Source organism: Erpetoichthys calabaricus, chromosome 14 (genome assembly GCF_900747795.2).
Source record: "Erpetoichthys calabaricus chromosome 14, fErpCal1.3, whole genome shotgun sequence".
In the NCBI taxonomy this organism is placed as follows: Eukaryota; Metazoa; Chordata; class Cladistia; order Polypteriformes; family Polypteridae; genus Erpetoichthys; species Erpetoichthys calabaricus.
The window spans coordinates 39,511,658-39,537,078 of NC_041407.2; the positions used below are offsets into that span (position 1 = coordinate 39,511,658).

The 25,421-nt window shown below is 38.5% G+C and overlaps 1 protein-coding gene across 3 annotated transcripts in view; it reads right to left on the reverse strand.

Moving 5' to 3' along the window:
- LOC114665083 (zinc transporter ZIP11-like) overlaps positions 1-25,421 on the reverse strand; it is a 1,034,136-nt gene that overhangs the window by 200,838 nt on the left and 807,877 nt on the right. For all 3 annotated transcript variants that reach the window (XM_051936341.1, XM_051936342.1, XM_051936343.1), the window contains one exon: positions 13,728-13,797. In XM_051936341.1, the coding sequence (XP_051792301.1) occupies positions 13,728-13,797 (70 nt within the window). The remainder of the gene's footprint in view (positions 1-13,727; positions 13,798-25,421) is intronic.

Genomic DNA, 25,421 nt, shown 5'->3' on the forward strand with positions numbered 1-25,421 from the left:
AGTATATACTGTAGTAAATTCAAAAAGCATTTAGACCCTCCTTTCACTTTCTGCACACTTTATTGTGTTATAGAATAAATTTTAAATGGATCAATTTGCCACGTCTGCATATCAATCTACCCTTAATAGACCATAATAACAATGTGAAAAAGAGCACAGAAGTTAAGGAGTCTGAATATTTTCTGAATCCATCGTAGTATATATATTATATAAAGCAAAAGAAAGGTACAACACACTAAAGATGAAGCTTGAAAGTACTTCACAAAAAAAATTATGTAGTTGTTTGGGACTTTGATTTTTGTGAAAATTGGTATTTAGTTAATTGATATTACAGACAGCATCTTAAAACTCTGTAGAAGAAAGGGGACATGCTCGAGGTGTTCCTGAATTCAAAACAATGCCCAGAAGAGATCCAAGCATATAGAAGTATGCATCATTAATAAATAATACTACAGGAGAAGGAAAAGCAGAAGGTGAAAACAAAGTATGACACCGGTAGAACCAACACATTAGCCTTGTAGCCCTTCTGGACCTACCTATTCAGGTCTGGGTCCCTCTGTCTGCCATGCGGAGATGTTAGTCACCCTACCCAACAATGTAAACGGATACAGCACTTCCTAATTTTCATCTTTTTTTCTCTTTCTTAATTTCTCCTGTGGTCTCTCATCCTCCCATTAGTCTGAAGCTTGCTGTGACTTGTCTCCCTACTCTAACACACTGGTTTGCCTTTAAAACCAAATTTTAAGGTAACTTCCAGCCATGGAACAGGTTCACCAAGCTAGAGCTGCCTGCACTCATGAGCCTTTCATGTTCCTTAAGGAGACCCAGGGACACTCTTAGCTGACTCCACTATTTGATGGACAGTATGCTCCTCTGTCCTTGAACTGCATGGAGACTGAGGTTTAGGGGTACCATCATACTGATCCACCTGCACCCTGGAGTTGAGATACAACACTGAATATTTCTGTCTCATCCGACAGTCCTCCAGCTGTGTCTCTATCCGATGCTGGTTCCAGACATTGCTTGTGCATGAGTAAAATGGCTCCCCCATGTGGCACTGCCATCACAACATTTACCTAAACAATGCATCAATAATGTGTTGCAGAAAGTCAGAACAGGCAGGAAAATCAAGTAAGTTTTTACGTCCATTTTTTAAGTTAAGGTTATTTTTCAAACTCTAGCGTGTCTTTGGCCTCAGATACATTCTTTAATGAATGCTATATTTAAATAATTTGGAAAAAAACATCAACCCCACTGTTAGCAATTTTTAGAACAATTTTTGCTTTGTTCATTTTTTTTAATTATTGTTACTTTGCTTTTAAACTTTGGTATTGTTATTACAATGATGTCTGTGTATCACTGTTTTGGATATTTGTTTTTCCTTTAAGAGCTGTTGTAGCGGCTAGAAGTGCTGCGCCTCTATAATGACAAAATTCACACACATTGCAGTGTGGGAGGAGGTGGGGTGATGAGTGGAGAGACAACAGTTACTGCATGTATATAGTTTATGCACATTCAATAATAAGTCAGTAGTTTTTTCCTGATGCTGGTTTTAAACTTTGGTAAACATAGGGAGGACTTACAAGAGACTATTGCTTGATCAAGTGGCACAAAATTAGGAAAAGTATTTGGTTTAGAACTCCTTTTTGATTTTGGCATACAATTTAGTTAGCATTCTAGAAATGCACAAAGAAGATATTTTTGTAGCAGGCCCTTCTTTGACTCTGAATACTCTAATGTTTCTGATCTGCTGCTCCAAAATATGACGTTCATTCCAAACATAAGACCCCAAATGGCTTACAAGTGCAGTAATAATGAGGCCCTGGTCTATTATCATTTTAGAGAAACAAATTACCTACAAATTGTCAGCCCTCAAAAGTCGTATTTAGTATTACTGATGGAATTAAAATATTTCTCTGCAGTTACTTGATAAAGTGAGAAAGTAACAAAATAGAAAAGGCTGTTAAGATCATAGTAAGATGAGTTACAGTGTGCAACAGTGCACACTGATTGAACATTTATTCTTTAAGAGATCAAAAATGTATTTGTGGCATATATAACTTTGTCTCTTGCTAACACAAAAATAGAAGTAAAAAATAATAAAGATTCACAAAAAAGAAAATGCAATGAAACCAAGGACATGAGAGACTCAATGACGAACTACTGAGCTTGGGTAAGGGCCTTTTTAAACCCAGTGTTACTGGTAAATGAGACAAACCACTTCATGGACTTTCAAGGTGGATGCAGTTGCCAGGCAACTAGAGATGGGAGGTGAGGTTTGCAACAAACAGCATGTAGCAGTAGATACAAAATGATTTGTATCTAAAAAAACTGGTGAAGCTACATTGATCCCATGTGAGTAACCATGGGTGCATGCACCTTCGGCTTCCAGTTCATGGCAGTCTTCTGTGTTACGCAGGGGTGGAACTACTATGAAACTAATGAAGCTTAAACTTCAGGGCCCCTATTCTTAGAGGAGCCCCAGAAGTGACATTACTTAATTTTTTAGGTGTCTAATGTATAAGAAGAGGTTTTCAAAACCCCTACATATAATGGTTAAATTAAAAAAAAAATGTGGTGACTTGTAATGGAGCAAACTCATTGAAGAAGATATCAATGATTACCCAGACCTCATTGCTGGTTGTGAAGGAACCCCCATAACAATTCAAGCTTCAGAACCATAAAAATGTAGGCCTGCCACTGACCTTATGCCAGAACTGACAAGCTATGTGGTGTAGTGGCAAAAGAACTGAGTTCAAAAAGTTACTGGTTGAGCTCCCAACTCTGCTTCATTTTGAAAGGCAATTAACATGCCTGCAGTCCAATTGTACAAAATACCTGTTAATGATTGTAATGTATCCTGATCTTGTAAATCATCTAAAATAATGATTTCAACTAAATATATCTCTCTATTATAAAAAAAAAATCCTGGGAGAGAATGACTAGGGAGACGAGACATGATCTTCATGTGAAGATCACGGAAGACACTTAAAAGACCCATGAGACGAAAGAGATTGGCCACAGAGTGTCTTGCGGGGACGTTAAACATGAGACTTTGTGCCAAGAGATTGACCCAGGACTGTCTCGCGGGGATGTAGAACATGAGATTCTTGCAAGACACACCCTACTTACAACCAATATCAAATAAGACCACGGGCAGCAAAACACTCAGTCGTGTCAAGGCTTTGAGCACACACAGATCCAGGGCTCTCAGCACATATAAAGTGTACAAGGACAATACGTTATAGATGAAACGTCAATGACTAAGCGAAGAAGAAGGAGCAGCATGGAGAAAAGAGACTCAAAAGCGTTGGAGAGAAAAAAATGCAAAAAAGAAAAAGAATAATCTAGGTACAAATTCAGAAAATAAGGAAAGTAATAATCAGTCTGGAACAAGTGGAATTGAAAAAAAAGCACGTCCAATCGGCTCAAAATTAAAAGAAAAAGTATAACTTCAAAAAGACGTTCAAAAATGTTGGCACTATACACATACAGAGCAGGTTAGAGATTATGAAAGCAGTGGAATTCGAAAGGCAAAAAAAAAACGATGGCGCGATACACATGCAGAGAAAGGTAAAGAATATAAAAGCAGGAAAATTCGAAAGTATTGTAGCGTCCCTTCCAGGTTGAAGCCTTTTTTTTTTGGAGTGAATGTTAGGTTCGATTGAGGGAGGACAGAGTACAGCACGGAAGACTAACAGCTGTAATGGGGGTCCCGGGATGGGAGGAGGGGGATGGAGAGGGTGCTAGAAGTTTGTGTTTGGGGTTACGAAGTCGGCGTTCTTTTTCTTGATTGTTCAAGTAAAACTTTTGTGAGACTTTACTACATCTGTCTGGTTTTTTTTTTTACTTCTTCTCTTTTCGAACCAGATGCGGAGGTCGCTACAGTATCAAAAAAAGATAGTAAAGATCGCATTAGCACAAACAAAAGGAAATTATTGCTCGAAAAAGGGAAAATAATCATCACGGACCAGGTGTAATTCAAAAAAATAGCAGGACAAAGCAAGGTCAGAAATAGAAGACAAAGAGTAGAAAACAAAGTAAAATGTCATTAAGAAGTTAAAAAACAAGGGGGGCAAACACATGCAGAGCAGGTTAGAGATAATGAAAACAGTGGAATTCAAAAGACTCAAAAAAGACACAGAATATGAAAGCAGAAAAAAACGAAAGTGTCAAAACAAAGAAAGTAAACATTGCATTAGCACAAACAAAGAGAAATTATTACTCGGAGAAATAAAGAAAAGGCGAATAGAGATCGAATATATGGACATAGGTGATATGTCTGAAGTATGTAAATATTGTAAGGCTTTGAAGTTTAAGTCAGAGAATTTCAAAAACGGGGCTTACCTCACATGCATTTATTGGTTACTTTGCAAAAAAAAAAATTAACTGCTGATGATGTAGATCGTTTTATCTGTGCTGAAATTCCAAACAGAAACATATCCTGAATTATGTACAAAGTCATTAAACACATGTCTCATGGACCTCATTTAAAAGATTCAGCATGTTGCGACTCTAAAGATTCCAAATATTGTTTTTAAAGAAGTTCTGAAATAAAAGTGAAACTAATGAAACAGCAACAATTCAAAGAAAAAAAAATCTTAAAAGTGTGTATCTGGAAAGCCAAACACAGGGGTTGGCGAGCAAAGTGAGCAGAGGGCGAAGCAAAGTAACAAAAAATATCCAGAAAGACTGATTACTGGGACCTTACCTCCTTGAGTTACCGACAAATTTGGAATTGAAATTGCCTTTGCTCTCTGTTGCAGTCTTTTTTTTTTTCTCTGACGTGTTCAAAAATAATCAGTAGATGGCAGCAAATCACTATAGAACAGTAGAGACAAACCTGACTCCTTTCAACTCCGTTTTAATTTTTATTTTGTCAGTAAAGCAAGGGAGGCACCTCGATTTCACAATCATAACTTGGATGCTAATATTATTACTTCATGTACTTCATTATTGGGTTGGAATCATTAAATCTTGTTGTTTTGCCAAACTGTCTAAATAGTCTATTTTGATTTCGCACAGAATGAGTAAGCTGAATGTTGATTATATGCAGTGCTCATTATGTGGAATAAAACAATAAACAGCCAATTTGAATAGTACATGTTGCCAGTTTTTTTTTCACGTTTCATCACACAAAAGGCCAATTTAATCCTGCTAGATAACCTGACCTCATACATGCAGCTTGTCATGTAGCATCTACTCACTACCTGCCTCAGTGTAACCAGAATTGAAAAGTATCTGATAATTGTCATTTATGAACCCAATTATTCAAACATACTGTACATGCAAATGAAATAAGGACCATTCTTTCAGGTAGAGTTACGTGATTAGGGCACAGATAGTCAAAAGAATATGCTGTGTTTGGGTCTTGGAAGTGCACAGTCCATGTTTAGTATATTCAAATGGCTCAGGTGGTTGTTAACCATACCTGGTAATTGTCACAAATAGCTCACTGAATTTGCGAAATGTGTTGGTATTTATGGGAGTGTCAGGGAACTTCAAACCAGAAGCTGCCTGCAAGAAGAATGCATCCTGCATCATTCACTCCGCCGAACTGGGACTACAATCATCAGCATTCCCGCTGAAAAACTGGATGATGATTGCACTGTTCCAATGGCTTCGCTTCGGCCTGGATTTGTATGTTTAAATAATTATACTACAATGCATGCTGGGAGTGAAAGCTACATGTTAATAATAATAAAAAAAAATATATATATATATATATATATATATATATATATATATATATATATATATATATATGTGTGTGTGTGTGTGTGCTTCGTACTATGCACCAGCCACTTTGTGTCTCTGCCTCTCGCGTTGTGAAGAGGAGGGCTGAACGCATGCTTAGGAGATGCGGTCGCTCCTCCGAAACCCCCTCTTAAACGATGATACAATGGGAAACAAATACATTTTTTTATCTCCTCTATGCTCGATCAGCTGGCTTGTTGCTGCTGCTTGTGCTGTGTTGCGTGATCTGTATGTTGCGTTGCGCTTCGAACATTTAAAAGCCTGTACAGCAGCTGTCCTCCTTGTCTTGCGGGACATTAGAGTGTCTCCGAGAAAATCATGTCTCAACCCAAGATTTTCTTATAAAATAGAGATCAGTTTTAGCTGCTTTGGTGTTAATGAAATTAACAACAGGTGTACTAGAGGGGTAAAAATGAGACGACACCCAAAACAGGAATGGTTTAACAGGTGGAAGCCACTGACATTTTTCCCTCCTCATCTTTTCTGACTGTTCTTTCACTAGTTTTGCATTTGGCTATGGTCAGTGTCACTACTGGTAGCATGAGGCGATACCTGGACCCTACAGAGGTTGCACAGGTAGTCCAACTTCTCCAGGATAGCTCATCAATACGTGCCATTTCCAGAAGGTTTGCTGTGTCTCCCAGCACAGTCTCAAGGGCATGGAGGAGATTTCAGGAGACAGGCAGTTACTTTAGGAGAGCTGGACAGGGCCATAGAAGGTCCTTAACCCATCAGCAGGACTGCTATCTGCTCCTCTAGGCAAGGAGGAACAGGATGAACACTGCCAGAGCCCTACAAAATGACCTCCAGCAGGCCACTAGTGTGAATGTCTCTGACCAAACAATCAGAAACAGACTTCATGAGGGGTAGCCTGAGGGCCCGACATCCTCTAGTGGGCCCTGCGCTCACTGCCCAGCACCGTGGAGCTTGATTGGCATTTGCCATAGAATACCAGAACTGACAGGTGCACCACTGGCACCCTGTGCTTTTAACAGATGACAGCAGGTTCACCCTGAGCACGTGACAGACGTGAAAGGGTCTGGAGAAGCTGTGGAGAACGTTATGCTGCCTGTAACATCGTTTAGCATGATCAGTTTGGTGGTGGGTCAGTGATGGTCTTAGGCAGGCAAATCCATGGAGGGACGCACAGACCACTAAAGGCTAGACAGTGGCACCTTGACTGCCATTAGGTATCGGGATGAAATCCTTGGACCCATTGTCAGACCCTATGCTGGTGTGGTGGGTCCTGGGTTCCTCCTGGTGCCCAACAATGTCCGGCCTCATGTGGCGAAAGCATGCAAGCATTTCCTGGAGGATGAAGGAATTGATACCACTGACTGGACCCCATATTTGCCTGACCTAAATCCAATAGAACACCTCTAGGACATTATGTTTTGGTCCATTCGACACTGCCAGGTTGCACCTCGGTCTGTCCAGGAGCTCAGTGATGCCCTGGTCCAAATCTGGGAGAAGATCCCCCAGGACATCATCTGTCATCTCATTAGATGCATGCCCCTCTGACATTGTCAAGCATGCATGCAAGCACATGGGGTCCATACAAACTACTGAGTATGATTTTGAGTTGCTGCAATAAAATTTTGGCAAAATGAACTAGCCTGTGGCATCATTTTTTCACTTTGATTTTCGGGGTGTCTTTGAATTCAGCCCTCTGTAGGTTGATAATTTTCATTTTCATCAAACAATGTGGCATCCTTTTGTTCCTAACACATTACTCAGTCCATATCAGTAGAGATATCCAGCAGGATTTTTTTTCCTATTGAGATCTGAAGTGTTTTCAAAGTGTTCCTTTAATTTTTTTGATCAGTTTATATACTATATATATATATATATATATATATATATATATATATATATATATATATATATATATATATATGTGTGTGTGTGTGTGTGTGTGTGTGTGTGTATACATACTGTATATACATATATATATATATACAGTATATATATATATATATATACAGTATATATATATATATATATATATACATACATATATACATATATACACATACACACACATTTTTGTACCATATTTCTCTCATCTGATTATTTCCATTACAGTTACTGAAGGGGTATAATATATATATATATATGGGTTCAAGTATATTCTGTATTTCTGAAAAAAAAAAAAGAACACATTCCCAGGGAGAAAGTGGCCCCTGCTGCTAGCACAAACAATTATGGTGTCTGCATCTGGAATGTAGAAGGCAACTATTCATTAATCACAAAAATTATACATAATTAGTTACTAATCAATTAATTTAAGGTGTTATCTAGCATTTTTCACCAAATGCCCTATCACGCATTGACCAATCCATTTTAAGATTTTTAAATCTGCTTAATCCAGTCTCTGGAGCAAGGCATGAGCCAACCGTGGATGATGTGCACACACCCCTGCACTCATTCACATCAGGCTGATTTAGAGTCAGCAGTTAAACATGCAAATCTTTAAGATGTGAGAGAAAAAAAACAGAGTTCACACAGGAACAGAGAAGAGCACTACAATCAGGTGAGCTGTCTTGACATACAGTCATTATGGTTATATTGGCACATTATGCTCACCGTTGAATGCTAGAACACGAGAGACACACATAATACTTAATGTCTCTAGAACATATACATTTCTCAGTACTGAAATCAAGCCTTTAATGCTTACAAACAGTACATTCAGAAAGTATTCTGAGCCCTTCACTCTTTTCACAGTTTGTTATGTTGCAGCCTTACCCTAAAATCATTTAAATTAATTTTTTCAAACAATACAGAATGACAAACTAAAAACAAGCTTTTAGTTTTTTTTTGCAAATTTACTAAAAACAAAAATATAGTTTCACACTAACATAAGTATTCAGACTGTTTACTAAGACACTTGAAATCTGGCTCAATCATTCTATTGATCATCATAGAGATGTTCCTACACCTTCTTTGGAGTCCACCTGTATTAATTTCAAATGACTGCACACCATTAGGAAAGGCACACAGCTGTCTATATAATGTGTATTAGAGCAAAAACCAACCCATGAGGTTGAAGTATTTGCCTGCAAAGCTTAGATATTGGATTGTGATGAGGGACACAATTTTGGTAACACTAGGTTTCCAAAAGAAAAGCACAGTGGTTTCCATGATTCTTAAAAGGAAAAAAAAGTGTGGAAAAACCCCAGCTCTTCCTAGAGCTTACTGCCTGGTCAGACTGCGATCATGGGAGAAGGGCTTGGGACAGAGAGGTGACCAAAAACTCTATGGGCATTCTGGCTGAGCTCCAGAAATCCTTTGTGAAGAAGGAAGAATCTTCCAAGTGCAATCATCACTGCAACACTCCACCAGTCTGGGATTTATGACTGAGTGGACTGACATAACCCTGCCCACAAAAAAGGACACATGGAAGCCCACTTGAGGTTTGCAAAAAGGCACTAAAAAGGACTGCGAGGAACAAGATTCTCACATCTGATGAAACCAAGATCACTATTATGTCAGGAGGAAACCAGACATTGCTCATCACCTGCACAACATTTCGGCAGTGAAGCACGGTGGTGGCGGCTTTAAGCTGTGGGATTGTCTTTCAGCAGCAAGGTCTGGGAGACTAAACGGGGTTGAGTTAAAGCTGAATGGAAAAAAATGTAAAGAGATGCCCTTCATGAAAATCTGCTCCAGAGCACTCTAGACCTTGAACTGGGCTGAAAGTTCACTTCCAGTAGGTCAATAACCCTAAGCACAAAGCAAAGACAATACAAGAGTGAGTAAGGGACAACTCTCTAACAGAAGCCAGGCAACAGTTGTGCCTAAAATTAATTGATAGACCTGAAAACAGACCTCCATTGATGGTCTCCCTCCAACCTGAGAGAACTTAAGAAAATCTTCAGAAAAGAATATCAGAAAAATCCCCAAATCCAGGTACAGTGGAACCTCGGTTCACGAATGTCTCGGTACACGTACAAATCGGTTTACGACCAAAAAGTTCGCCAAACTTTTGCCTCGGTTCATGATCACACACTCGGTATACGAACAAGCCAGTTTCCCTTTCGGTTTGTATATGTTTCGAACAATCTGATTTACCGTTTGATGTTTTCATCTGTCTGAGATGAGCGTGGGTGACCTGGGCATTGAACATCTTCTTGTTTTTTGAACATTTTCTTGTCCTTCTTTGAAACGTTTGTGCCACTCAAAAACTTGTGTGCAAGACAAACTGTTATTACCGTACACTGTTTTTATCATTTCATAAGTTTCTGTGGCTGTTTTGTTCAATTTCGCAAGAAATTTGATGTTGATTCGCTGTTCAATTTTTTTCACCCGACATTAGAGCGGCAACTCGTGTAGCGATTGTTGTGCAAATACTGAATGGGCTATTCACAGGATATACCTAGACGGTCTGTGGTTTGACAGGGCGTGTAGGAGGGGATATAGTTCTATGATTCACGTTCGGCCGACCTCCAGATGGATTTCCAGGAAATCCCCAAGCTCAGTCCAGTTGTTTTTGTGTCTCACCTTGTAGCATTCCAGCGCTAGACCACTAATTAGACTTACTTAAAGAACTCATTTCTTGTTATCCTGTACTGAATCCCTAAGTCGATAAGTAAAACATTATCTTGAAAATGCCTTTTCTTATCTTCTCTGTTAATTAATGACTATTTATTTAAATAGTGACAGCCTCCAGCTCAAATAACCATCCAAAAATGTTTTATAAATGTATTGAGTTACTTTAGAAAAAGAAATTGCAATTCATGATAAGTACAACTGGGACTGACAGCAGCCACTTATGTAAGTTTTGATCTTTAAATCCTTTGGACAGTGGTCCAAATGTCAATATCATGAACGCTGCATTCAGTTCATGGTATTTGAAGTGTCAAGAGTGTCATGCTACAGCATAACAATGTTACAAAAAAGATCCATCCATCCATCCATCCATCCATCCATCCATTTTTTAACCCACTGAATCCGAACACAGGGTCACGGGTGTCTACTGGAGCCAATCCCAGCCAGCACAGGGCGCAAGGCAGGACACCAACCCACCACAGGACACACACACACACACATCCACACACTAGGGCCAATTTAGAATCGCCAATCCATCTAACCTGTGTGTCTTTGGACTGTGAGAGGAAACCGGAGCACCCGGAGGAAACCCACGCAGACACGGGGAGAACATGCAAACTCCACGCAGGGAGGACCCGTGAAGCGAACCCGGGTCTCCTTACTGCGAGGCAGCAATGCTACCACTGCGCCACCATGCCACCCTATAAAAAAGATGTCCAAGACAAATGTTCTGCCAACATAACATTAATCAGCCCTGAAATCAGTGAGTAAGTGATGTGCCAGACACAGCACACAGTAATTCTATTCTGCTGCATTCCTGTTGGGTCAATTACCTTGGTAACAGCAGCAAGACAGACAGGCCAACAACACTAAATATGTCTTTTAACCCCATTATTAACATATTTATTAATAAGCAATATGATAGAGTAGGAGGTTGATGTTACTTTGGATAAATTATTTATCCGAGTTATAAATACCATACAGTGTAGGGAAACAGGGAAAAAAACAAGTCTTCTAAATTAATCTCGACATTTTGATCTCTAAAAAAAAAAAACATAAATCTGTAAAAGCAGGCATCTTAAGCATCAGAAATAACCTTTTCATAGAAAGAAGAGGGTGTCAGAGGCTGGCAACATTCTCTGTCAGCCTTTCCCAATCTGCAACTCTTTGCTTATCAAAAATCCATATTTTAACAATACAGTACTCCTTTCTCTCAAAATGGCTGCTTCAATGGTCATAAGATTATAATACATAGAGTTGCCATCTTTATACCAGGAAAACATCACCTTGTTGAGATCACATTTTATAAACTATTTATTTGTATCATATTAAAACATTTGGAATGCCTAGTGCCAAGTGCAAATGTGTTGCTTTATGAGGCTTTTGCCATGACCTATGACACTGGTTAAATATGACTAAGGACTTTAGGCTACACTAGGTACTAATAGATGATCTGCTGCTAAATAACTCTGTGGTTGGGCTTCCCTGCTATTCTGTGTGTGTCCACCTATTGGTTACCATAACCTTAACATGAGAGTAATTGTACATACTAGCCAGTTAAACCATTATGCAATATAAAGTGGTTTAAAGGATGTTTCTGTTATTGTGAAAATAGTAAACTATCTTTTGTTATGTAAGTTGTTCACTGATTAATATATTATATTCATATCTGCCTTTACATGCACACATACATTTATCACACATATGTAAAACCAATGTTTCTGTCCTGGGGATACAATGAGTACCACATTTTCAAGATAGCCCTATGCAAAGACTCTAAACTTTACATCTTTAGCTGTAAGCCGCTGAATGACATCACAGGATTCTGTGGCCGGAGCAGCCAAGAGGGGTCTCTCACTGGAGGTATGCAGCCAGATCCATCTCAAGTCAACACTGATGCCAAAACCATAGTGCTATCACTGAATTTCTAACACTAGAGAATAATATACAGTATCTTTAAAGTTTTATTCTCTCCTAGTTAGTATATACCAAGACCAGTCTCCTCCATATGCCACAGTAACAAGCATGAACTGCAGAACTCTACTATGGCAGAATGTTGTTTGAAGATGACCTAAGGTCTGACCATTCTTGTACATTGACAACTAAAGAAATTTGTTGCCACCAGAAGGCTGATTGTAATGGGGAATCAAATCAATGGTGGTGTGTCAGACAGCAGAAACTATAGGTATTACCTATGGGCCACTTAAATCCATTCTTCATTAACAATTAAATATAAGCAAAGTCTGACTAGGTTGGATGCCCAGAATGTTGATTCCTGGAGTGCAGAATCACTGCATCCAATGTTCAGAATTTTGAGCTAAGGATTAAGTCTGGGAGAAATTTCAGAAGCATTTCATAACTGGGGATTAAATTTGGATAAATCATGATTACCCAGGGTTCAAACAATAATCAAAACAATAGAAGCATAGTAATCTTCCAATACAAAAGAAATTCAAGGTACAGGCCAGTGCCAGCAACATTACATGCACAACTGTTTAGCATTTGAATGTGTAATTCATATTGATTAAATGTCTCAAAAGGCCCATAAAATTGTTCAATATTAGGCTGATTTACTTAGCAGCAGTCAATCAGGGAAACACGTCAGAGACAGCTATTGACATCCCATTTTCATGATAATGACTCCATTCATATTACGTAAGTTACAGAGGTTGTTCTATGACACTGTGGACTTAGAGAGATTCTCCAGATTTGACCTTATGTGACAATCACATGCTTTGTTAATAATGGAGATGGCCAAGTACATTAGAGAAGAATGGTGATACCAACAACACTTTTTAGTTTAAGTGGCACAGAAAAGCTTCATGAACATTAAAACAAGTGTGTTAGTGTTCACAGGGATTATGCTGAAAAACAAATCTTGTTTAGGTTTAAGGGTTCTTCTCTTATTAAGTTAGGCTCAAAATTTTTTGATCACCCCTTATAAATCATTCAACCTAGGAAACCTAGCATTTTTCTTTTTGCCTTTCTTGCAACAGCCCACCAACATATCCATAACAGTAAGATTTCAGGCACACTTGTGAATTATCATCAGGCTAGTGACAATACATTGTGCTGTCACAGCAGCAGACATGGATGATTACTTTAAAAGAACAACACTCACACACAGTCAGTAATCTCCTTAGTATCATCAGTCTAAAACATACCTTGAGATACCAACTTTGATAAGATGACATAAAATGTGCCAAAATGACAGTAAATTCCATTTAAGAGACTCAGGGTCTCCACCTTTGCCATGGCTGATATCAAGCCTTATGAAACACAAATTTTAAAAATCAGTTTTGTGCTCTTCCCTAGTGGACAGATTACCTACATCTACAATGGAGCCAAACAAAACAAATAAATTACAAAAACAGAGACAAAGGAATGAAAGCACGTGAAATTTAAAAGACCCAACTTACCGTGCTCCTTCAAAGGTGGCGGAAGAAGTCTTTCCTACAGCTCCAAACCCAACTCCAACAGCAAGTCCCTCTATGAAAATTAGACATAAAAAAATTATTTATTCACAAGCATAAACAGAGTGCATATTTCAGTTGTTTAGGTTAATCCTTGCCCCATCTCTATTTCCAATTGTGGAAGAAAAATTTTAGGGTAACATAGTGTTCACCTTAAGAAAGTAGCGTAAAAAGTTAATGTCACAAACCTGTTTAGGCATATCAGGAAACCATATAAAGGTCAAGTGAACAAAAGAGACAAAGAAAAAATACATAACATGTACTGAAAGATGACTAAGAAGTCAGCAGGTGTCCTGTGAACAACACGAATGGACAGTTGTTATATACACAGAAATTTCAAGGGTGGTGGCTCAACTCAAAGGTATAAAAAGAACCAGAATATAATATAATAGACTTTTATTTAATATAAGTCATTTGAGTTTAAACCAACAAACCAATCAGGGTTACTGTATGTATTGATTTACACTGTAAATTCAGTTGCTTATAAAATATACCTATACCTTTAATATTTGGCCATTCTCATCATGCTGTAACAGACTGCTGTAAAGAATGTTCCCTCAGCTTGGTGCTGCAGGTGACATAAATGACACAGATGGACAAGCTTTTCTCCTGCCTGATTACGGACTTAAAAAAAAGTTTTTATCAGATTTGTCTTATTAGAGGATATGTTTCTTTAATTAAATGTAGATTTCAACCACACAATGGAATTAAACCATTGATCAAGTCAAGGTTAACAACGGGTTCTTGTTGGCCATAACTCAAAAACAATGAAAAGTGAAGACTTGTTCAATTTACAAAATTTAGTTAATATCTTAAGTTAATGACTCTTCTGAACCCTGTTATGCAGCATTTGCTCCTGCTGGCCAGATGTATCTTAGTGAGATGTGGACAGTCACAGCATGTACCCAAAACCACCAGCTGAGTAGTGTGACATCCCCAGTGATCAACAACTTGGCAAGACAGAATTAAACAGGTTTGATTTAGTCAAAAATGATATGGGAGTGAGACCCTACAACAAATGAGCTCTCAGCCTGAAGTACAAAATGTATAAAATACCCACAAACAGTGCTCAATCAAATCTGCATGAAGAACAGAAACAGACAAGAGCAAAGCTGGCCTTAAGAAATTTAGAAAAATAAGTGTTCTAAACTGAGCAAACAGAGGAGAGCCTCGTAGATCTCTGAGGTCAGCAAAAAGGTCCCTTCTCCTAAGTCTCATACCACAACAGTGTGAAGAAAGAAAAAAAATGTTTCAATTTGATTGGCTGCCAAAATCTATTGATCTTGTAAAATTTTTTGCAGTGCACTAGGACATCTGAAGAAATGCTAAGTTGTGAGGGAGTCAGGTAATCCGTCCTCCCTAGTGACTTGTAGCATCACAACTTGATATCCTCAAGGCAGTGACATCCAATAACTGCAGTCATGCAGTATGACAGGCTCTCCAATTTGAAATCAAAAAGTGTTATGCTGGTTTAAGTTGTCTTGGTGTTTCATTTATTTCTTTTTTTATAATGAAAAAACGAATGTAATAAGAAGTTGACTTGACAGTTTGTGTTCTTGCAATTCTAATTAAGTATATTCAGATATAAAGTCATCTTTTGCCATTTGTATTACTATTTTTGTCAATCAGTCTACACTCAATAAACCATAATATCAAAGAGAAAATATGTTTTCAGAAAGGTTTGCAAACTTATTAAAAATCAGAAACTGAAACCTCTCAATGATGTAAGTATGCACAACCTTAGTTCAGTGCTTTGTAGAAGGCCATTTGGCAGCAGTTACAGCTTTGAGTCTTCTCGGGTAAGTCTCCACTAGCTTTGAACACCTGGATTTGCACAGTGTATTCCATTCTTTCTGGCAGATCCTCTCAAATGCCATTAGAATACATGGGAAGCATCTGTAAACTGCCATTGTCAAGTCTCCCCAGATGTTCTATTAGGTTTAAGTCTGGGCCACTCAAAGACAGTCAGGGACTTGTTCTGAAGCCACTGAAGTGTTGTCTTGTCTGTATGTTTTGTGCTGAAAGGTGAACCATTGCTTGGGGCAGATTTTCTTCAAAGACCACTCTTTACTTGCTCACATTCGTCCTTCCATCAGTTGTGACCAGTCTTTCTGTACTTGCTGCTGAGAAGCATTCCCAAAGTATGATGCTACCACCGCTATACTTCACTGTAAAGATGACATTAGGAAGGTGATCAGTAGTGCCTGGTCTTTGCCAGACATAGTGCTTGGAGTTCCAAAGAGTTCCAATTTTATCTCATCAGGTCACTGAGTATTTTTCACTCATGCTTTCAGAGTCCTTTAAATGCCTTTTAGTTTGGATTTCGTCTGTCCAATCTGTCATAAACACCTAATTAATTGAATGCTGCTGAGATGATCGTCCTTTTGGCATGTTCTCCTATGTCAGCAGGGGACTGAACCTCTGTTAGAGTGAACACTGGGATCTTGCCCGGTTACTCAGTTTGACCAGTCGTCCAACCCTAGGAAGAGTCCTAGTGGTTCCAAACTTCTTCCTTTTAACAATTATTGAGACCACCGTGCTTCTGGGAATACTCAAAGCTTTAGAAATGGTTTAATCTCCTTGCCATAATCTATGCCTCACCGTAATTTTGATTGTAGAGGTCTACACAGAGTGACTTGGACTTTTTGTTCTGATATGCACTGTGAATTGTGGGACCATATACACAGGTAGGTGTCTTCCTAAACGATGTCCAATCAATTCAGTTTGCCACAGGTGGACTCCAATCAAGTTCTAGGATGCAACCGACCACAATGTTGAGTGCCACAGCAAAGGTTCTGAATACTTACATGAATATGATTTCAGCTGTTGATTTTTAATACATTTATAAGCTTTTCTGAAAGCATGTTATTACTTTGTCATTATGGGTTATTGAATGAAAACTGATGGGACAAAATGGCAAATGTATCTGTTTAAAATTAAATCTACAACACAATAAAGTGTGCAGAAAAAGAAGGGGTTAGAATACTTTATGGATCCACTCTATATGCTCCATCAGGGTCATAAAAAGCTGCTGAGTGCTATTTAGGTTTGAGAGCATGAAGATTATGCGTCCCAAACAGACATTAAGAGGGACAGTAAAAAAAAAGAAGTGAATGTTGGGAGTGGCATTCTTGAGCAAATTGATGGACAGCCAGCTAACAAATATGGTACTTATTAATGGCCTGTTACATATTCTGTGTCCAATTTACCAGTCCCTTGAATTACAACATGTGTGAAACTCATCTTAAAAAAAGCAAATGCTGCAAGAAACATGGCATTGGTGAGACAAATCCTTGTTTTGCAAGTCTTAGAAACAGTTATGTCTCATTTTTGAACTGCTGCGTGCATTTCTTAAGGTTTGCTCGTTTATTGCTATAACTGTGATGTCAAAGTGGCACAGCATTCTTTTTTTTTGTTTTTTGGGTAATGACCACCATTTTGTGACAATTATTGCATGCCTGTGGCCATGTTGCTTATAGTCACTATGGTCTTTGGTCAGATGACCGGAGGTCACATGACATACAAAGTTATCATTCCTCACCTATGTACTGTAAGATGCAGACTTACTGCATTTGGAATACAAGCAATGAATTGAATTACAGAAAAAATAACCCCACCAGCATTGAAGATAAGAGAAACTGAAAGTTCTGAATGTCTTTTCTTATTATATATATAAAATGTTCACAACAATTTGTGTTTAGAATTTTACTTTGTAATGCATGGTTTTGTTGCCTCTTTTTGACATTTTGAGCTTGAGCTGTGTTTTGCCAACTACTGTGCCTGCTCCCTTTTCATTCCCTGTATTTTCTGGTTATTGTCTTAGCCTGTAATAACCACCATTTATTTAAGTTATCCTAAGTGATCCTAACATTCTCCTCCCAAGGTGTACCCCTATGGAACACACAGTAGTCAGAATGTAAACGAGTTGCAGGCCCAATAGCACAAGTAATATGAATTCAAGGAAGTTTCAGACAATACAGGGCAAGGGTTTGGGGTGAAATTCTAAATTCTTAAACTTTTGACATCTCCTCTATCTTACTGCTTGAAGAAGTACGAGAATTCATGCTATTGAACTCTCTGGCTACTAATTCAAAAGAGCTTTTAATCTACCATTCTAATAAAAGCTAAATAGATAATGTCACTTGTTGTTTTTATAATCTGTGACTTTCGTGATTACATCAATAGGAAATACTGTACTGTATATATGATAAAATGAAGCTTTCCCAGCAAGAAAGTAGCTTTTAAATCCAGATGAGCCCAGTAAGTAAAACAGTAGTACAACTGAAAATGTCAGATATCATGGGGAGATTTCCTTTGTTATCTTGCCCTCTACAATCATCATCCAGACTTAACAGGTTTGACATTCATATTTGCCATGCTTTTGTTTCACATGTCACGGAGCCTGGGCTAATGAGAGTTTCTACACATAACTGGATTTTCCTTGTCATAAAGGTGAATTAGAAATATAAATGGAAATCTTTTGAACTTACATGGGGATGGACCATCTTGGTTAACATTAACTGGTGCCCAATTTTTTTTATAATTCGTTTTATGCTTTAGCAACAGAATGTCATCTTTTGTTTACTGAGAAGTATGGTATGCTGTCTTTTGAACTCGGAGAATACAAACCAACATCTAGGGTCTTCTACACATAGCTAAGATCTGCTTTTTCAAAATATTTAGTGCAAATGACAAAAAATTAAAATAGCCTTTCTGGTATTTTGTTGCAACTTTCCATTTACCAATATGCAGTTAGGTCCATAAGTATTTGGGCAGTGATACGATTTTTATAATTTTGTCTCTGTGTGCCACCACATTGGATTTGAAATGAAGAAATAATTACATGATATATAATCAATAAGCCACCTTTTAATTCAAAGCATATTTGCTGTGAAGTAAGCATATTTACATTAGAATTCCTATCTTTTTTATCTCAGCAACAATGCAACAAAAAGTGAAAAAAAATTAAATTAATGAAAAAGGAACAGTATATTTGTTACAATAAACAAAAATACAATGCTAAGTCTGAAAAATATGATACATGACAGCAGCAGAATTAAAGAAATTTAGTCAGACAATAAGACAATGCTAGACTGTGACAGCAGTTTTTAATCCTGCTGGTCTGGCTTTTATTTGGCAGCACTGTCTCTCTGAATGCAGAGGTGAGAACATTTTGGGCCTGAGGTGGTAGGGTTGTTTTGATGGCACAAGCTTTATTTCTGAAGCGTTTGGTACAGTATTTTACAATTATTATTATGATTATTGTATAATTGGCTGATGTCCTTAATCAAGATGATGATGACTAATAAGTCAAGTTCAAGTTATGTTACAATTATTTATTTATTTTTTTTAAATTGTTGGATAAGCGTGTTATGTTTGCTCAGGATCACATACAGTAGTGAAGCAGAGGCATCCAGAATGGACCAGGCCATGCTAGGTAATTTGGCCAGGACATTGTAAAACATTCTATTCTTCAGGTTTTATGGCCACAGAGAGTCAAGACCTCAATTTTATGTTTCATCTGTGTGACGGTGCTATTTTTACAGCACCTTTACTGCATTGGGGCCTTGGAGTCCACCCACAGACCACAGTAAGCCATCCAGCCCCTCCCCCACTGGCCTCACCAATACCTTTTCCAGCAACAACCCAAGGTTTTCCTAGATGGTCTCCCATGTAGGTACTGGCCGAGCCCGAACATGCTTCACTTCAGATGGATTACCTGCTCTGAATTGCTGGTGGTATGGCTGCTAACATTAGTCAATGTCAAATTAGTGGCATGCATGACAGGTCAGCATCACTTTGTCAGACTTGCCACTAGTCATTGCTAATAATTGCTTCAGTTAGCGTTGTGACAGAATTACGTAGATGTAATGTAATATAATTTAGATGCAACAGTAAGTATTTTGGTTTGGTTACATTGAAATATAAGAATTGGTTTAGGAAAAACACTGAGATGGTCAAATAAATAAAGAATGTACCGGAAGAAAGGTTGACTTCTAATATATAAAGCAGAGTCTATGGATGGATGGATGGATGGATGGATGGATGGATAGATAGATAGATAGATAGATAGATAGATAGATAGATAGAGAGTTAGATAGATAGATAGATAGATAGATAGATAGATACTTTATTAATCCCAAGGGGAAATTCACATACACCAGCAGCACCTTACTGATACAAAAAACAATATTAAATTAAAGATTGATAATAATTCAGGTAAAAACAGACAATAACTTTGTATAATGTTAATGTTTACCCCCCCGGGTGGAATTGAAGAGTCGCATAGTTTGGGGGAGGAACGATCTTCTCAGTCTGTCAGTGGAGCAGGACAGTGACAGCAGTCTGTCGCTGAAGCTGCTCTTCTGTCTGGAGATAACACTGTTTAGTGGATGTGTGTATGTATGTTTGTTTGTCCGCCATACAAATCTGCACCGGGCATCTGATCGCCACCAAACTGGGGATGGGGCTCCTTTGTGACCAGGAGGAGGTCATGGTGTATGTTTGGTTGGGAAAAATGTTCGTGGTGAAGCGCAGGGCACCTTTTCACTGACACAACGTTCAGCACACATCCCCGTACTTATCATCGACAAGATGGCCGCACGTTGCAACAGACGTTAACAGCGGCGCCATCTAGCGGCACGTTTGGTCCCTGTGCGTCGCTCTTTACCATTGTTTCTTTAAATTGCCAACAGATGGCGGAAGTGTCGAAGTATGAGAAGGCTGACTGCTTTCATCAGGTGAAGGGGAACTGCCATAAGGATGTAAAACATGAACGACCCAGTGCGTGTGACTGGCTTTACGTATTTGTGGTGCTATCTGCTCGCTTTCCGATTCACAGTACGATATCAGTCTTGGTCTTTCTGACTGACTGGTGCTATTTGTTCGCTTTTCGACGTATTGTAAATAACATGAATTCACCTCACTGTGATGCTTATTCCGTATGTAATACCATGTAACACATTATAATTGTCCTGCTTTTCGCTAATATACCCATGCCACCAAAAAAAAGATGTAGAATTAGAAACTCCACTTCCGATACCAGAAAAAAGTCTATTTCAAGGGCATCTGAAACATTGCGCAAGACGTCAAGATGTTTTCATACCAAGACTTCCCCTGATTCCGAATTATTTACCCTTTGATTTCAAATGGCTACAATTTCCTATTCGTTTCGCTTTTGCTATGTCAATTAATAAGGCTCAAGGGCAATCACTGCAAGTTAAAGGCATCAATTTGGAAAATCCATGCTTTTCACACGGACAACTCTGCGTAGCATGTTCTACAGTAGGCAATCCTCAGAATTTGTTCATTTTTACACCACAACACAAAACAAAAATAAACTGTATCCAAAGGCTCTGGAATGACCACTTATATTACCTATTACAATAAAATGTCAATCAGAAAACTGTTCTATTTCTATGTTCTGTTTCTTTCATTCAGGAAATATACCAGTTATAGATTCCTGGGCAACGCCGGGTACTCCTGATAGTAATATATACATGTAAAATGTACTGAAGGATGACAAAGAGATGACTAAGAAGTCAGCAGATGTCTTACACAACCAGAATGGACAGCTGTTACATACACAGAAATGTAAAGGGTGGTAGCTCAATTCAAAGATATAAGAAGAAGCAGAAAAATAATAAGACTGACTTTTACTTTACTGTATATGTCATTTGGGTATAAGCTGATTAACCAACCAGAGTAAATGTGACACTGTTATGTAAATTTATTTGCTTACTAGCTGAAAACCCAGTGGCTTTGCTCACTGAGTGCAAGGGAAAAAAATAAAATGTAGTCTGTAAGTTATTAAACAGTAAAACATTAACATTTAAGAAGTAAAGATACATTGAGCACTACTGGAGTGGTTTCGGGTAAACTACATTTTAAAGGCGGTATAACACAACAGGTAAGTAGTACTAACAGTAGCTAAAATGTATTTGGATTATTTCTCGGTAGTAGATCCCTTGTGAAAGGCGCTACATGACCGCTGTGGTATAGAAATTACATTTTCTATGTGATCGTCTAAATTTGTGCCTGACAACCTTGCACTACATGTCTGTGAGTTACTTCTTAAAATAATTCATCACAAAAGCAACATTGAATGTTGTGGGGTTTTAGTGACCCAAACTCACCTTAAGGGACAGTAAGTAGTTGTGCAGGGCAATTTACAAACAGAGTCCTGCTTTGATGGCGCCGATTACACTCATTCTCAAAGATTTCCACTCTCCCAGGAGCCGAAGGGGCACTTGAAGTGTCACAAACAGTGCGAGAAGAGAGGACGCTGCCCGAAACTGCGAAGCTCTCGACCCGGCGGAGCAGCCAGACATTCTGCGCATCCTAGCATCCACTTTGTTCTCATGACCCCTCGCCGCTGAAGGCGGTCTCATCTTCACATTGTTTACAGCTCGGCGCAGTTAAAAAGTAGAAAGACGCAAAGCTGTTTTCCTCATCTCTTCTACTATCAAGTACTGCCAACTAAAAAAAAGTTACAATGTGTCAGTTTCTGTGACAGTCACGTGGATGAATAAATAAAACTTGTCTGTCAGAACGCGCCTGGCGGCGGATGGCTCAGCACTGTAGTCCAGAGAGGAGGTAAGTTCCGTTTCATACATAATTTCCATATCGCGTGGTCATACGTAATTTCCGTTTCAAACACGAAAAGAATTTTATATATATAGATAAAACAGTCCTCTACTCTTAAAATTTTGACCATTCTGACCATGCTGTAATAGACTGCTTGTGAGGAATGCTCCCTCTTCATGAAGTGACATTAAAGATGCATAGAATGGTTCTTTTCCTGCCTGGTTTCAAATTGTAAGAGGTTCTAAATTTAAGATAAGATTTTATTAATATATCTAAATTCCACAGTGTCAACACTAAAATGTGAATGTTTCAGTACTTCCTTTTCCACTTATGCAAGTGGGTACACTCTGGACTTGAGACCGCCGTCTTAATTTTTACAAAGTAGGATACAGCACCACTGGAAGACATAGCCATTTTGCACCCTCTTAGGGAAGTGGGACAGATGAAGGGCCTGCTGACTGTTTTGAAAATATCTTTAGATATTTTGAATCTTACCGCCTCAAACCACAACACCAACATTATAAAGGCGACTTAGAAGCAAATGACAGGGTTCATTAACAGTGTGAATTAATCCATTGCATGCCTGCTTTGTCTGAAGGCAACAGAGCATTAAATAGTTTAAAACAAGGAAGCAGAAGTTTTCTAAAGACAAAAGGGCATTTTTAATTAACTGACTTTGCTGCTTTATCTAGTAAGGATGATTTATTATCTGGCCTTTAGCCCACAATACACTTTATCAGAAACTAAATTACAAAATGACAGACTGCAGTTTTAAAAATATAGAGCATACGAATCTATTTCAAAATTTTATTAATGTACCCACAAGCAGATGTACATCCTAAACAATGAACCAGTGGTGAAAACTGGGGAAAGATGAGAACAGTGCACTGTTGGTTCAAAATGCATTAAGACTGTGATGTTAGGAGGAGGAAACGCCAAGTTAAGAAGAGTGGACAATGAAGTGACCATGTGAGCACATCCATGCATTCATACGTTGATACAACACAAAGTTGTAGAATATTGGAGCCTTTCTTAATACTGTAACTAGCAACGCAGGAACTACGTCTGAATGAGAAGGCAGCCATTACAGGGAATACTCACTCACATGACCCATGTAAGGACAGCACAGAGATGGCAATTAAGGTGCCAATAAATCAGAATGACATGGGTATACCTATGTGAACCCATGTAAAGGAGATGTGCAAACTTCACTCAGACACTAGCAGGGTGTGGAAATTGACCCTTATTCCTTGAAACTATAAGTAAGCAATGCTCTTCTATCCTAGAAGAAAATTCTTGTCTTCAATCCACAAGCAGTATTTTTAATGCTAAAAGTTTAAAAGTGGTTTGTTCCTAATTTAAAGGATTACATCACCTTTCTGACACTTTGGCCTTTTCCAGCTCAAGGATACTGATGACTAACTGAACAGACTTTCATGGCTGTCAGCATTACGTTCTGCAGGCTATCAACATGGGGCTTGTAATTGCTCTCAATTTCAATTTGTATTTTCTTTTTTGTGGGCTTTTTTATCTGGTACTTGTTTTGTAGATAACCTTGGTAAGTCAATTTCTATAAATTTTTTCACAGTAAGTTAATGAGAATGCAGTCCAAAATAAAAATGAGGTAGTAGGATCTGCAAAGCAAATGGAAAATGCAAGTTACTGATAACACTCTGCATGAGGACGCTGGGACATACCTTTAAAAAAATAACACAAATATATGTCGAAAACCTTATAAATTACTGAGTTGATGTATGCATGAAATCAAGCACATAACTATGCAATCCCCATTGACAAATACTGGCAGTAAACTGGGTCATAATGAAGAGCTCAGTAATTTTAAACATGGCGTGGTCATGGAATGTCACCTCTACCACAAGTTAGTATGTGAAATTTCTCCTCTGCTAGATCTGCCTGCCCAACTCTAAGTGTTATTATTGTGAAGTGGAAGTGTCTAGAAGCAACAGCAGCTTAGCCACAAAAAATTGATTTTTTTGTAAAGTCATAGTGCTGAAGCGCTTAACGCATAAAAATCACCTGTCCACCATTGCATCACTCCATAGTAAGTCACACTATGGCAACAGTGTTTACCTATGTGCGTACCTGTTTATAAATTTTACTTTAAGTTTAAATAATTACATGGGGTGGCACTTACACCGAATGTTGTAAGGCGGTGTCACAGGAATTCTAATAGAGAGGGAAATAGTAATACTGCTATGGGACTGCGCACAGCAACAACAAAGCAACGTGTGCTTGGAGTGGAACACAACACCACTCAGTGCCTGTTGGGTCATTAGAAGACTTCCAGGCGCAAGGTAGCAATCTGCAAAGGAAAGGGTTAAAAAGTAGCAAAGCCACTTTGATGAGAGTAAAGTGCGTGAAAAGGAAGTGATACAGAGATTTATGAAAGGGGTAAATGAGAAATGGAGTGTCCTGTGGCCAACAACTCACTTTGTGTGCTTGTGTCATGGATCTGTAGGCTAACATCCACAGTTGCAGCACATAGAGCAGTTTGCATGCACAGTACCCAGAGGGAACAGAGAGAGGCATCCACCGGGATTGGTGGAAGGACGTACAAGAAGGGGCTAAGACTGACGTCAGAGGTCATCTTCATTTTATAAGTGAATCTCTGTCTTGGGTGATGGGTGAACCACAGTACTCCTGCATAGCCTGAAGATAAGTTGGGGTGCACATAATTTTATTTATCCCACATAGCACCAAAAAGTGGGAATACATATTGTGACAAGGACTTTTGCTTCAGGTTTTTTTTATTTTGTGTGTGTGTGTGTAAGAGAAATCCTTGGTATTCCCTGGAGCAGTATGACACAAGGTGAAGGGGAAAACAAGTGAGACTTCTCATTTGTTTTTTTTGCTCTGAAAGTCCTTGGTGGTCCCTTCTGAGCTGCCAGGATGTGGGAGAAGAGAACAGAAGCGACAAACTGAGTCCTTGAATGCTTTTTTTTTTTCCTGGGAATTTATTTATTCATGTATTTGTTATAGTCACTTATACACATGGACTGTGAAATTATGATGGACATACCAGTGTGATATATT